This window comes from Netta rufina (assembly GCF_964035555.1).
Source record: "Netta rufina genome assembly, chromosome: 8".
Taxonomy (NCBI): Eukaryota; Metazoa; Chordata; class Aves; order Anseriformes; family Anatidae; genus Netta; species Netta rufina.
The window spans coordinates 17287014-17302084 of record NC_140131.1 but is presented as its reverse complement, the minus strand read 5'-3'; the positions used below and the strand labels follow the sequence as shown (position 1 = coordinate 17302084).

Genomic DNA, 15071 nt, shown 5'->3' with positions numbered 1-15071 from the left:
TTAAAGATTATGTAGTTCCGACCCCCCTGCTGTAGACAGGGACACCTCCCACTACATCAGGTTGCTCAAAGCCCCACCCAACCTGGTCTTGATCACTTCCAGGGATGGGGCATCCACAGCTTCTCTGGGCAGCCTATACCAGTGCCTCATCACCCTCTGAGTGAAGAATTTCGTCCTTGTATCTCATCTAAACCTACCCTTGCTTAATTTAACACCATTATTTCTTGTTCTGTCACTAAATTTCCTGATAGTCTATCCTGTAGGTTACCCATTTTTCCTTTAGGCACCCTTTAAACACTGGAAGGTTGCTATAAGGTCTCCCTGTAGACCTGTCTTCTCTAGTTCTTGGAAACTTGCTTCTGTTACCATGGTAGGATGGTACAGAGATTGCTTAGGAGCAGCAGGGCTCTAAATAATCTCTCTGGGTAATTTGCTTCCAGGAAGAACCTCTTCTCTTTGTGATACTTTCTGTTATAGTTGATCAATGAAGAAGGAAACAGCTGTAAGTATGCATCTACATGTATGCAAAGGTCAGTTCTGGATACTAAGGAAGTTTTTTTATGCACATATCCTAAAATGTCTCTATGCTTTCTCTGTCCTGTAAACTCCTCATTGTAAAGATGAAAAGTGTTTGCTTTAGAAGCAAAACCAGCTCAAATTAATCAAACTGCTCGTCCTTCTTCCTGAGCCCCATCCCACTTGTGTTTGGTGACCTTCAGCCTGGCTGAGTGTAGCTGAATACAGCTTTAGTTTAGTGGTCTAGTTCTGTGCAAGTTACTTTTCCATGGACTCTTTTATTGCCTGAATTAATCTGAAAGCCTTTGTATTGTCTTTATTTATTTTTATTTAACTTATAACAAAGGTGGCTGCAAAGGCATTTTTTCCCCTGCAGTCTATGGCCTATACATGTGAGAAGAAAATAAATCTTAGGAAAATCTTAGTTCTCTGAAAAAGAAGAAAGGCTAAGGAAGAACTATAAAATATGGAAGAAGAAAAACAAGTGACAGTAACAAGATTCAAACAGGCAGAAAATCAACAATATAAGATTACGGACACAGACTAAAAAGAGAAATAAACCCAGAAAAAGGCACAAGTCCCTAGACTTGATTGTTCTTCGTGTGAGAAAGCAGCAATAAATAAAGAATGAACTTGAATAATGCTCAGAAGAGGCAGAAGTACTTGGTCACTCTTAACCCACAATACTACTGCTTGTTCTGTACGGAAAATTCCTAGGCCAAGGCTTGAAAAATATATTCTCCAACTGTACATGCAAGCAGATTAATTGAATAGAGGTTTTTGAGGACCTTTCTTAGGACAGCCCTAATAGCAGACAATTTTGTACACTCCTCTAGGGTTGGCTGTTTTGAAACAAAATGTTTTCAAAACTTTTGAGACTGTTTTGAAACAAATGTTTTACCTGAGCACTGGTTATTCGAAGCACTTCTCTTAGGACATGAACATTGTCATTCTGCAGAAGTGGGCGCCCATCCTTCATCCATGAAATTTTGGGGACTGGAATGCCAGTAGACATGCAAAGAAGTTCAAGGGGGTTGTTGACAATCACAGAGAGCTCCTCTGGTTGATCAGAACCATTGATGTGAGGAGGCTCTACAGAAAGAAAAACATTCATGTTGTTTATTGACTCAGCCTAATTCACCAACTTGTGTTCAGAATTTATAGAATTAGTCTGCATCAGTATTATGCCTGGCTGTACAACTGGGTATATCATGATTTCCATCTGCCTCTGTTTAGAAATCTGCACATTTTGTGAAATTAATTTAGTAGTCAATGTTTTCATAATCCCAGGGAAAAAAAATTTTACATAGTATCAGCAAAGACTTTTATTATCTCTTCGCTGTTGTACCTTCAGCTGTGCTATCAACCTGTCAAGCTGAATTTCCACTAACCCAATTTGTTTGTTTATACGAAATTACTTTGCAAATCACTTTACTGCTAGTTGGCATATTTCAGTACTCCTGAGATTTTGATATGTTAGGTATGTTCCATATCCTATTTGTCTTATTAAATACAGAAGATGTTTATTGAAAATACTCCCTTATCACTAGACAATTTTTGAAATGTTGCCCTGAGTAGATACTCATTTACTGCTTGCATTTTGTTCAGCTGACAGGTTAACCTTACCCAGCACTTTCAGGGAAAAGTGCTTGCTGATATCTCCAGCTTCATTGGACGCTACACAAGTGTATTTGCCTGTGTCACCAATTTCTGCTTTTACAAAATGAAGGACCATTCCTTGGTCACTTGAAGTTAGGTGAGCTCCAAGGCTTAGAGGATTTCCATTTTTAAACCAGGACACAGTAGGGACAGGAGTGCCATCAGTAAAACACTTCATTGAGGTTGAACTGCCTTTTATTACAGTCATGTCCTCTGTTCCTCCAGCATTATCCAAGCTTGGTGGTACTGCAGAGAAACAAAGAGCTGATTCACACAGAGTACACACAATAGTTAATTCTGAATATAAAATAACTGCAGTGCAGCTACCCTTTTGCGTCTCATCACCTGCACTCCTTATTTTATATTAAGTAATTGAGTTAAAATTCACTTGAAAATTGTACTTTATTACTCATTCTAAAAAAAAACACCTGTGACACTTCATGGGTGCCAATTCAAGTAAGAACTCTTTGAGGGTTAAAATACTGCATTAAAACAAAACAAAACAAACAAACAAACATAAAAAAGTGAATGTATTTCTAATGATTATCTAAGTATGAAACACTTGTGGATGTCTGCAACTTTGTGTTTATGAGAAGGAAAAAAGAAGATTAGGTTTAAGAAATTAACTGAGCAATAGATTTTTTACATATAGCTTTTCAGAGAAACTTACCAAAAATTTGAAGGCTGTAATGCTTGTTGTCCACTCCAGCTCTGCTAGATGCTACACAAGTGTACACACCAGCATCAGATATCTGCACTCGGGCAAGTCTAAGGAGAAAATCATTTTAGTTGAGCTGTAACTGGAATACAGTATCACACTTTTATTATGGCATGGTTTGGATCAAATTTTACTCTTGCTTCCAACAATGCTAGCTAGCAAAAGACAGAAAACCCAGCTAGCTATGTTAAAATAAATGAAAACCAACCTTAGAATTTGCCCAGCTGACAGCAACCTGATTTGGGAGGAGACAGACAGAGGAAGGCCATTCTTTAACCAGTTTATCTGCGGAGATGGAGTTCCAGTAGCAGTACATTCAATATTTATGGAGGTGTCCAAAAGAACAGTGAGGTCCTCTGGTTCACCTTTATTATTGGTTATTGCTGGAGGAACTACATTTTGTGAATGTTGAAAAGGAAGATGTTAAGACTGCTTCTTAAAATCATTCCATATATGTAATTTTGCAATACCAGGAAGCCTATGAAATCTTGCACCTAATGTCTCACAGGCATTTAAGAAAGAAGAGGCTCCCCAATTTTTTTAACAGTAAAACCTCTAACAATAATATTGAGCATTAATAAATACTTGCTTGCATATTTAAAACCAGATGCACTGTAGAATGATTATAACACTCCCTCTTATTTGTGCTGGCTGTGGCAAATGAGATCTTTGGGCTCAGAGCCTGAAGCTCATGGGGAAAAAATGGCATTTCAGAGGGGAGCAAGTGGTCAAGAATTGGAGGGAATGCGTTGAACCTCTTAAAGGCCAAATGGGACTTTGCAATTTGCTACCAAAAGTATCTACTTCAATGAACCTTAAATAACATGAAAGCTAGAATCACAAAGGAGGAAAGTTAGCTTAACTTCTAGATGTATAGGCTGATAATTTTAAAGTATACAGAAAACTTCAAAATGACTGGGTAAGTATTCTGGATCATGATTCTAAAAAAAACATTGTTTTTAGCTGTCTTTTTGTTTGGTTTTATAGTCTGAAAGCCTTTTAAGTCTTGGGGGCAAAAAGGGACTCGCTTTATAAAGAAGGTCCAGGCACATGCAGCTCCAAGCTCTGACTGACTTAGGATCCCATTGCACACCATTACAGTTGCATGGTAAGATGACTTAAGTTGATGATTGCTTGAGCCTCAGCCAATACAAATTGACCAAAACAGTCTCCACTATTGTATAGGGATGTGACGTGGTACTTTTTTCAGTATTATTTTTTTATTATATTAAAGGTCATCTTGTTACTCTTCTCACACTCACATTCCAACTAATTCTGACTCTCACTGTATAACTGGGACACATGCTTACACCTCTGTGAAATGCTTCCTATGCAGAACTTTTTCACACTAATCACAGCACATCAGGTTCTTATTTTGCAAAAAATAAAATGTCCACATACAACAATGGCAAAGAAGAATTATGCTGTCTTCTTTATATCATTTTGTGTAAGAAAACAAGAATTTCATCCCAAACTATATCATATTTCTTTTAAACTCTAAATAATCTATTTCTCAGGGAAGAGGGAACCTTTAACAATTAGTGTTCTACCTTATTACTTTGGTTTTACTGATGTACTTTGACAAGAATTAATGCAAATTGATTAACAGAAAAAAAAAAAAAAGGAATATCATGGTAAATCAGCCCCTAGTGAATCTCAGCAAGAAAAAAATTACCAAAAGCAGAATTCCTCTATTATAAAATACACCAAACAAACTAATTTCTGTTTATCCTAAAACGTATTTAACAGCAATTTAAATAATCTTGTCATTGACAGAACATCCTGTGTAACATACCGTGATATCTACAGTACATGAAATTGGAAATGTGCATGTAGTATTATCCTGAAGACAGGCATTCATTTCTTAGCCCTCTCTTGAGTGCACTTACAAAGATAGGATTATGGACCAGATTTTAGTTTCACATCTGTGAAAACTCACCATATACATTCAAGTTGAAAATTTGATCTTCCTCTCCTGCAGGATTAGTAGCCACACAAGTATATTTTCCTGTATCAGAAGTGAGAGCTCTGAAAATGGTTAATGTGCTGCCATCTGGAGTTACTCTGCAAGGAAGGTCATAAAACACGGTGAATTTGTTTATATATTATTATGACCTAGCAAATAAACATTCAGTTTTGTACATTTAAATCAATTCCCTCTATCCTCTTGGGAATTTCACTAGAGAACCACTGTTTTCTGTAAATTATTTATTAGAGATAGGCTAGGAAGCTTTTTTTTTTTTTTTTTTTTTTTAATTCCAAACAGGTTTTTCAAGAATCCATAAAAAAAAAGCATCAAGATCTTTCCCCTCCAAAAGAACTTAATGGAACTTGCAGAGCTTTACAAATTTGAATTAATCTGATGAACTTTCAGGGAACTTATTAACTGAGAAAAAAACAGATATCATATATATATATCTCAGTATAATTTTATTTAAAAAAAATCAAAGTAGTGACAAAGTATACTAGAATGATAAAAGATGAAGAGGGAGATGATGTTCTTAACCTGGCTAACCAGGACTCAGACCCTCTTTAAGCACACTTTAGGAACCTAGAATTAAAGAATGGTTCCTCTTTCCTGTCCTCTTTACACTCTTCGTATTTTAAATTATACAAGAAAATAATTCAGTACCTGCTAATTTTTACTTGCCTTATTCTTTGTAAATCATCACTGGCAACTGTTTTTCCATCTTTAAGCCATTGCATAACGGGTGTGGGAACACCGCTAGCATCGCAGACAAGCTGGATGCTTTCTCCCAGCAGGACACTGACCTCACTAGGCATTTCAGAGCCGACAATATTAGGAGGAACTAGGAATGTAGGATGGTAGGAAGAGAACATTCATCAGCAAAAGACATAATTTAAGCTATAAAAAGTAATGCTGCAGTAGCTTAGTGCTACTACTAATTATTGTAGTACCTTCAACACAAAACTAGTTTAGAAAGTATAGTATTACTTTGTTTCTAGAGGAAGTTCTGTGAAGATAAGTTCAAAGCCCCTTTAATCATTTCTGAAACCCACTCATTTACAAGATTACAGAAATCATGTAATACTTGCTATTTATTTAACATCTACCTACCTGCTCAAACAAGGCTGACTAACATGGACAATAACATTATGACAATCCCAGTTCACGCAACATCACAATACACTAACAACAAAATGCCAGCTTAATTCTTGAGCATATGCTTAGTACACAGTCAAATGCCCTACTGCATCAATGACAATCATATTCCCATCAACAGAGAGCCACTTGCTCCGCCCTAACCAGCAAGCCATTTTCAGTCTGTTCTCCTAAAGAACACGAATGACAGTCACGCTATCTGTCACGCTATCTGGTCCCACTTGTCAAATTTAAGTCATATTAGATGAAGCAAGTAGCTTAATATTCAGTTCCTAAACTTGAGGTAAACAGGCATGTAGACAGGGATACACAAGAACTAGTACCCCCACAGAACAACTGCTCTTTTGAACAGTCACTGGATCTGTGTGGCCTGCTGATGGCTAGCTGTCACATCTGTACCTGCTGGCACACACAACTCACAGCTCCTCTGCCTCTTCCCCAACCAGCAACTGCTGGCCTAGGAAGGGACCACAGCAGAAAGCTGCAGATGCTGTACAAGCAGTGTGTTACTGAACATGGGAGGCTAGTGAAATTAATGGGGATGAGTCATTAAGAACAGAGGAAAGTAGAGGTGCTTGCAGTATAAGAGTGATGTATAGGGAGGCAAGAAATATACAATTCCCTAACAAATAGGGGTTTCTTATTTGACTGAGGAAATAATTTATTCTTTTAATAAGAAAATTCTTCCAGTACTTCTATCTCCTTCTGTTTGCTATGAGGAAAAAAGGCAACAGGTATTATTGCTTCTGGAACACCATGTATGTGTGTTGTTCCACACTTAACCAGTGAAGCTTCAGTGATCAGCAGAAGGAAGGATGTGATCAGCTGCAAACACACAGAGTGTGTCAGTTCCTGACAGCTTTCAAGTTCTCCTACTATGAGAGGTAAATAATATTCTTTTTCATGCAAATTTCTCACTAGATATATAATCTTCTAACCATTTTTTTCCCACTGGTTGCAAATGATAGGAATACTGATCCAAATTCTCCACTTCTCTGTGTATGTTACCTCAGTGTCTCTAGTACAGATACAGCATCATACTCAAAAATTACTAACCAATTCTGCCCACTGCACTCATATGACTTACCTTGAATGGAAAGAATGTAACTTTTCTGAGCTTTTCCCTCTATATTTGAGGCAATACATGTGTAGGTCCCACTGTCCAGAAGCTGAGAGCGAGCAATCTGAAGCTTGCTTCCACCAGATAAAATATGAACTTCAGGAGAATCAGAATTTTCTGAAAATATGTAAACAGGTGGTCATTCCAAAGCAGGCCACAAAGAGTAAACATATCCTGAGAAAATTTTTCATCAAAATTTCAGAACAAAATTAAAAGATTCCAATCACTTAATGTAAGAGTCTACCTAGAGACAGATGAACAACAACAACAACAAAAAAAGACTACAAATTGCACAGCAGTACTCCAAAGGGGGAAAAAAGAGCAGGAAAGAGTATGAAGGAATGTTACCTAGTGGTTTTCCATTCTTAAACCAGGCTAGTTTCGGTGGAGGAATTCCAGTAGCATCACACACGAAGGTAATGGGATTACCGATTGTTTCATTCATCCACTCTTGTTCGGGGCCTTCTATATGTGGTGGCACTACAAATTGAATGGAAGTCTGAATAGTTTGCTTACCAAATATTTTTGTAAATTGATTTTGAATTATCTGCTCTACAATATCTATGACATTATAATAATGACTACTGAAGATAGTATGGAGTATGCTCACCATAAACATTAAGATGGAAATTTTTATCATCTTGTCCTGCAATATTTATGGCTTTGCACACATACTGGCCAGTGTCAGAAACCTAGAATAAAAATTTAAGAAAAAATTAAAAATAATATAAAACAAAACCAGCTTATTATGTAGATCTTATATTAATTCTACAGTATAGAGATATTAACAGATTTTGCCAACTCAAAATCCTTTTCACAGAATTAAAGGCCTCCAGCAAATGTATCTCCTACATATATCTAGTAGAACACACCCATAAAGAACAAAAGAATTGCTTAACAGTAGTGGAGTAGTGGCAGATGCAGCATCCCACAAGCCTGACCTACCTCCGCACCCTTGATTCGCAATGTTTGCCCATCTGCTAAGATCTCCACATTTGCAGACTCTGAAATTATACGCCTGTTCTTGTACCAGGTGATGACTGGTGGTGGGATAGCATTGGATTCACACTCTAACATCATCGGGGTGCCCACTCTCACGTTGAGCACTGTCAGTGAGGTTCCACTATGGTCTTTGATGCTTGGGGGGACTGTAGAAGAAGCTCAGAGTTATTTTTGCCTTTGTTTTGTGAGAGGGAAAAAGACAACCTAAGAAAAAAAACAAAATACTGTATTTTCTAAGCAATAGATATTATCTTAGGAAAATAGTAAAACTAAAACCAAACCAAGGACAGTTAGGAAGCTCCTCTTCTGACTTTCCCCAGCTTGGTTTCTGGCAACACAAGTGTATTCACCATCATCTGATAGTTTGGCTCGAGGAATCTGCAGAGTCCGAGCACCTGAAGTAAAAAGAGAAGCGCTGATATTTATTCTGTGGTTATGGTATCAATTTCAAATACGACAACAGAACTGACAACAGATTGTGTCCAACAGACTGGTCCAACATAGGCACCAAATTAGCCTCAGATTTAAAAATGTACACAATTGCCATTGTTTTTTAAGCTTCATTTATCCATAAAAAAATCAAAGAAGAAAATTTTAGGGTCTTTTACTGGTGCTGTTAACTGTAAGTTTGGACCACTGACACACCTTTAAGGCCTCTTTAATTCATGGTTGCTAAACCCTCTCTGCTAACTTAACTATGCTCTTTTCCCCAAGCTCTGTCACTATCTGATCCTTTACTCCCTATATATCAATTGTCTCCATTTGCGAAGCTACTGTCTGCACCTGGATTACTAAACTGCACATATGCCTCTGCTGCCTTTAAGCAAGTTCCATGTCTGCACTTTAGTCCATGCTGGTAACACAGCCCCCAGCCAAGTAATAGCTGTAGAACAGGACTGAGCACCACAGCAAGGGATCTAGATATTCTGGACTGAACATAAGCAGCAGGAGTAGAAATGACACACTCACTCATCTAATTGAGTGAGGAACTTTGAATGAGTAAGGAGATAGCAGACACAAGGATTTCTTCCTAAGAATTCAGCAGTCACTAAGGGTTCACTCTGTTTCCCATGGAATTAATAGGAGGGTTGTTAATTTTTGCCATCTAAGCCAGCAAAACTAATCCCAGCCTCCATCACTACTTCTGATCATTTATTTGCAAGGTGAGTCAAAGTGCCTCAACTTTAATTGATACCTCTATCAGAGGACCTCTGTTTTACGTGACTTGCCCAACAGTCTTTTTCACACAGTTTATTTCAGTGCTTTCAGTCAGAGCTAGTTCTCCTTAGAAGTGAACCCATCCAACAGCCAAGACATTATTAAATGCTTTAAAAACACAATAGGCTAAGTGTCTTGTCTACTCACTGGAATAATACTAAGAATATATTAGCTCCATAAATGGCTGTCACCCTTATTAATACAAAACAGACAGAAGTCCAGTACAAAGGCTGTATAAATAGCTGAGATTCCTCACCAGGCACAATAAAAGTGTTAGCATTCAAACTGATAGGTTTTCCATTCTTGAGCCAGCTGAGATCAGGAGGTGGAAAGCCAGTGACCTCACAAGTCAGAGAGATGAAATTATTCACCACCACGGTCAAATTCTCAGGATTAGTACCAACAACATTTGGAGGAACTGCAGAGAGAAATACATCAATAGTATCTTTCACAGCATCAGCAAACAATATTCTGCAAGATGCTGATCTACTAAAATAAAGCTGAATTGTTGAGCTTTGCCAAAGGGCAAAGTTGCAAAAATCTTTCACACTTTGTGAATGGATCCTCTGCTTTTTGGATGTATCTGGAAACAATTTCATCTACAATCCTTCTCTGCTTGGAATTTGGGAAAGTTCAGTGACCTCTAAAAGATCTTACAATTCCTGATCAAAGTATTATGAATTTTAAAAGAATGTATTCACAGAATGTTTGTTACACAAGGCAGGGCAAATTTTACTTTGTCAGGATATCTAAGAGGGCTAAGCAACATTTCTTGCTGATATAGTATTTTTCCTGTTCTTACTGAAATATACTATTTTCCCGTTATAGAGAACCAGAGTACTTTTTTTAACCAGACAAACCTGTTGTGTAATAATGAGCTAAGCAGTTTAAAATTCTGACACACATGCATTGCTCATAGGGGTGCATTTTTAAGCTTCCAAGTCCCACTGCTGTTAAAGAGAAGACTATTTAGACATTTGACCTTTTTACAATAACTATTTAAAAATAAATAACTGTAAATCTTTTCTTTTTAATAAACCCCAAGTTTTAGTTTCCACGTTTTTGCAGTGTGGATACATGAAACACTTAAGAGGAAAGCAAAAGCATGTTCTTGGCTCAAACGGGTGGAAAAGTCATTCCAAAGTACACATGGAATCCTCTTCTTCAAAGACAGAAGTGTTAAAGTATTTTGGATCATACCCACCAGAAATACTCCAGCTGCTTTCTGTCACTTGAATGACACAAAGCAGTCATTAAGCCAAGTTTATTGCTCCTCTGTGGCACAACAGAAACAAGAGGAGTCGATGGAAATGGGAGAGTTCATTCCATATTTTTCAGCATGGAATATCTGAGGGTTATTTCCCTAATAACGAGTATAAAACAGTTCACTAAAATTAATGGAGAATTCGGATCTGATGACATTTTATAGATATTTATATTTATTTCCTTTTACAGTTACTTTCCCACAGATGTGATTATTGGCAGTGCAAGACAGTGGAAAATTAAATAAAAAGGGCTAAATCTAAGTTACCTTTTAATGAATTTTGCTTAAACTGCATTTCAAATTCTGCAGGTTTCTACTGTGTAAGCAAAGCACTCATAAATGCACCACCGCAGGTAATGCACATATACAAAAGTATTTTTATGTGCATAAAGATGCAGTAATGGGCTCAATGTTAGCATTCAGTGTAAAAAATGGCCTGTTTATTGTTTGTTAGAGACAGGAATTTTTAAAAGTGGATGCTTATTTATTTTCAGGATTGTTAAGGTTTAATTTTATTTTTAAGGTTTTATTACTCATCTTGGAGGTAAGAATTTTTCAACTTATTAAAGATAAGTTGATACACTTTAATTTTACAAAAGCAATTATGTTAAAAACATAAAAATAGTAGAAAAATAACCTTTTTTTTTTTTCTGATGCTGGGAAAACAAAGATCATGCTGCTTAACGATAATACACTTCCATCAGTGCTTCACCTTTGGTAGTCCTTTCTTAAGAGCATTAGTCTAATTTTTCACATGAAATTGCATTCAAAGATTAATAGCCGCAAATTAGTAATATTGCTGAGCTAGAAATCAAAGAAGCTTCATACAAATATTTATTTTAAAATGACACTATTAGACTATGGCCATTATAAACAAATATTTTAAAGACAAGAAATTTAAGTTAGAACACAAATGTCAAGAAATTAAATTTAAAAACAAAGCTCAAGCATCAGGAAATCTGGGTAGATTCCACTGAAAGAAAAGAACCTCTCAGAGAATAGGGGCAAATTCTTTCCATGATAACACTATTTTTTGGCAAATTAAATCACTGAATTGAAAAAAGCACTGTAATTTGTTTCATTTAGAATGTAAATTTGCTGCAAGATTTTTTTCTTTTGTACGTTATAACCTAAATCATCAGATGTCTCGGATTATGGGACTACACTCAAATAAGACAGAGAAGACTGCACTTGCCTTCTATCTAGTGTGTAACTCTAAGATTAGCTAGCTAACAAGGATATGAGAAATGATCCTTATCATATGTAGAAAACTCCAGAGGCTGGAATAGATGATCTTTAAAGTCCATTCCAACTCAAAACATCCTACGATTCTACGTCTCTAAACTATATTGTGAAAGCAGATAAAAAATTTAGTTGCCAGTATTCCTTGGTAGGTTTCAAAATGCAATTGTGCTGCTGACTTTGGGGGAGTAATGCTTATTTGATCTTCAGTTTGGAATGGAGGGGTTAAAGTGGTGGGATGAAGAGTGAGCGGAAATAAAAGGGGAAGTTACGGTTAACTCTGAAATGTTAATTAGAATTAACATGATCTTCTGAACTTATCAGAAAAGTTTAGGAAGGTGGTAGAGAAACCACCTTTAATATTTTTAAAATAATGAAAAATGTTTTAATTTCTTGATTATATTTGTTTTAGACCTGTGACACCAAAGGCACAAATTTATTTTAACCTTGCTCTAACTCAACAGCAATAAAAAAGAATATAAAGGAATCTTAAAAGAGGAAACAGTAGAATACATAAGGTTTTACAATGCTTCATCTCCTTGGTTTATGTTTCTAATCATAACTTTCTTGAAAAATATTCTTCTTAAACAAATCAAAACAGGCTGTTATTCAACCTGTTTGTAATTCTTAATCATAGGGCTTAGCAACACCTACATGACGTACACACACAATAACAATTTCTACCTATAAAGATGGGGTAGCAAAAGCAATGTACTGCCACGGTACTACAAACTTGTATTTAATTTCTAGTACATGAGAATTTCCATTACATGCAATATGGTGACTTACACACATAAAGCTAAGAATGTACCTAAATGCTCTGCTAAAACATTCAAATTGAACTAACATTTGGAAAAAAAAATACATCAAATTATGGATTATTATACTTACCATGAACATTTAGGTTAAAATACTTCTTGGCACTTCCAGCTATGTTTTCCACAACACAGACATACCTGCCAGTATCTGTTATTTGGGCATTCGAAATCTAAGAGAAAGAAGACTGTTGTTGAGACAATATATATAAGACAACATTGTCAGAACATCAAGTTTTGGGGTCTCCCCAGAGACCCCAAGGGTCTTTGGGGCTTACAAGTCTACAGGTTTGTTTGTTTGATTTGTATTTTTTAGCTAATGCCTTTGTAGTGTTATGAAGAAGTCTACCTGAAAACTGATGATACTTTCACTGATGCTACTCCTTTCAGAATCTCTTCTGCAAAACTGTGCATCTCAAACCTCCGGAAAGGTCACCGTAGTACCTTTCCCATTAAGTTCATTCAAAATTAATAACAAAAATAATATTCACAAAATTATTTAAATAAAAATATTAATATTCCATATGGCTTTTACATTTTATATTATATTCCTAGATCATGCTATGAAAACAGAGAGAATTAAGCTCAGCTTTTTAACTGTTTTATAGTTTGATTCAATTTCATCTACTGACAGGAAGGGAGCAGTTCTTCAGAATACATTTTAAAAAACCAGTAAATTTTACAATAATTAAACACCATTAGTTTAGCACAATTGTTAATTAGTTTAACATGTGTTAATTGTTTAACACAATTAAATGCTCGGATAAAGATGGCAGCACTATGTTGTTCTCCACAAAAACCAATGCTATTTTAAACCGAGTGATTTCATTGATGTGGTTCACAGCATGACACCACAAACAGTTGGGTCAGTACAACTGAGGGAGCTACAGAGGAATGGGAATAAGCAGCTGAGGGACAGGGACAAGGGAAAGAAACTCCTTAGGTTTTCAGCACCTCATAAAAAAACCATCCATAATCACATACTCAACAAATCTGAACAGATTTGTCTTTACAGGTGATTTTTGTTTGTGATGCTAAAAGAGTTCTTTATGTTCTTCACTTAGAGCTACCTGTAATCTTCTTCCATTGGATAAAAATGTGGGTTTGTCATCTTCTGCCAGAAGGTGGCCATCCTTCTGCCAGGTAATACTTGGAGAAGGGCTGCCACTTGCGACACAGTCCATCACTGCAACCTTATTCACAAGTACCGTCACTTCTTCAGGCAGATCACCATCAGCTCCACTGATGGATGGTGGCACTAGAAAAGAGCAAAACATATAAGAATACTGTGACTTAGCATGTTACAGAGGTATTTTTCTTAAGATGTCAAAGAATGGGTTTGCAGAAGGAAACAGTGAAATCTTCAGTGACTACAGCGAGAGATAATAAAATCCCAAGAATAGTTTAGCTCAAAAGAATCCGTATAATTCAAGGGACTGCAGGAGAGCTACATTTATTCACAGCAACCATAAAGAGGAGGGAAAACTCATTTTCCAGCCAATCTGTTAGGTTCTTTGCTGCCAGAACAAAGCAGGATTTCCAAGGCAGGCCGTTCTTCCTAACAATAACTCAGTGCTTTCAGTGATAGATATAGAAATAGAAATAAAGGCAAAAACCTTGATTACATCAAGGGGCAATACAAACTACATATAAATATTACACAAGATTTGTTGTGTAATATCTATAAATCCATCATACAAAATGGACTCTACAGGCATTCAATGGTGGATCTGAATCATCAATTCCCTTCTGACTTTGGGAGTTTTGCAGATATTTTAGAAAATCATGATGAAAATCAGGGGAGAAAAAAGTCTAGAACAAGTCAAATTTTTGAAATGGAAACTGGATAGAAAATAAGAGATACCAAGATAAAACCAGGACTTCTACATACACTTTTCTTTACAGTGAAGTGAAGCATGCTTGGCCTAATGTAATTGAGTTCCTGTAACAATAACCAAAAAACATCCAGAACTAACAATATGACCAATGTCTTCATCTAATTCTATATATTTCTACAAAACTCTAGAAACTTATATAAACATATTAAAAAAAGAAAAGCAGAAAAGCTCACAGAGCACGCGGACATCGTAATGAATGGAATCCTCCCCAGCTTCATTTACTGCCACACACATGTATCTCCCTGCATCTTCAGCCTGTACCCGTGGAATCTGTAACACTCGACCTCCTGGAAGATAAATCCATTTAAGATTTAAATGTAAAATCGAGCCATTTCCATCACTTCCACACCACATTTCACTAGAGACTTGAGCAGGCAAAATTATGAATGGTCAGCATTTGTTCTGAATTATAAGTAACTAAAGACTTTTATTTCCGAGCTACTTTCTGTACTGGCAGATACTTTAAATTCAGGAATGTTCATACTGATATGTTAG

At 36.4% G+C, this 15071-nt stretch overlaps 1 protein-coding gene across 1 annotated transcript in view; it reads right to left on the bottom strand.

The window, feature by feature from the left end:
- Positions 1-15071, bottom strand: part of HMCN1 (hemicentin 1) — a gene marked incomplete at its 5' end in the record, with an annotated part of 190986 nt that overhangs the window by 38598 nt on the left and 137317 nt on the right. The window contains 15 exons of the mRNA XM_084291227.1: positions 1418-1608; positions 2143-2421; positions 2846-2943; positions 3102-3285; positions 4833-4957; positions 5544-5703; positions 7105-7254; positions 7486-7617; positions 7748-7829; positions 8083-8285; positions 8421-8534; positions 9614-9775; positions 12755-12851; positions 13749-13936; positions 14750-14863. Of these exons, the coding sequence (XP_084147353.1) occupies positions 1418-1608; positions 2143-2421; positions 2846-2943; positions 3102-3285; positions 4833-4957; positions 5544-5703; positions 7105-7254; positions 7486-7617; positions 7748-7829; positions 8083-8285; positions 8421-8534; positions 9614-9775; positions 12755-12851; positions 13749-13936; positions 14750-14863 (2279 nt within the window). The remainder of the gene's footprint in view (positions 1-1417; positions 1609-2142; positions 2422-2845; positions 2944-3101; positions 3286-4832; positions 4958-5543; positions 5704-7104; positions 7255-7485; positions 7618-7747; positions 7830-8082; positions 8286-8420; positions 8535-9613; positions 9776-12754; positions 12852-13748; positions 13937-14749; positions 14864-15071) is intronic.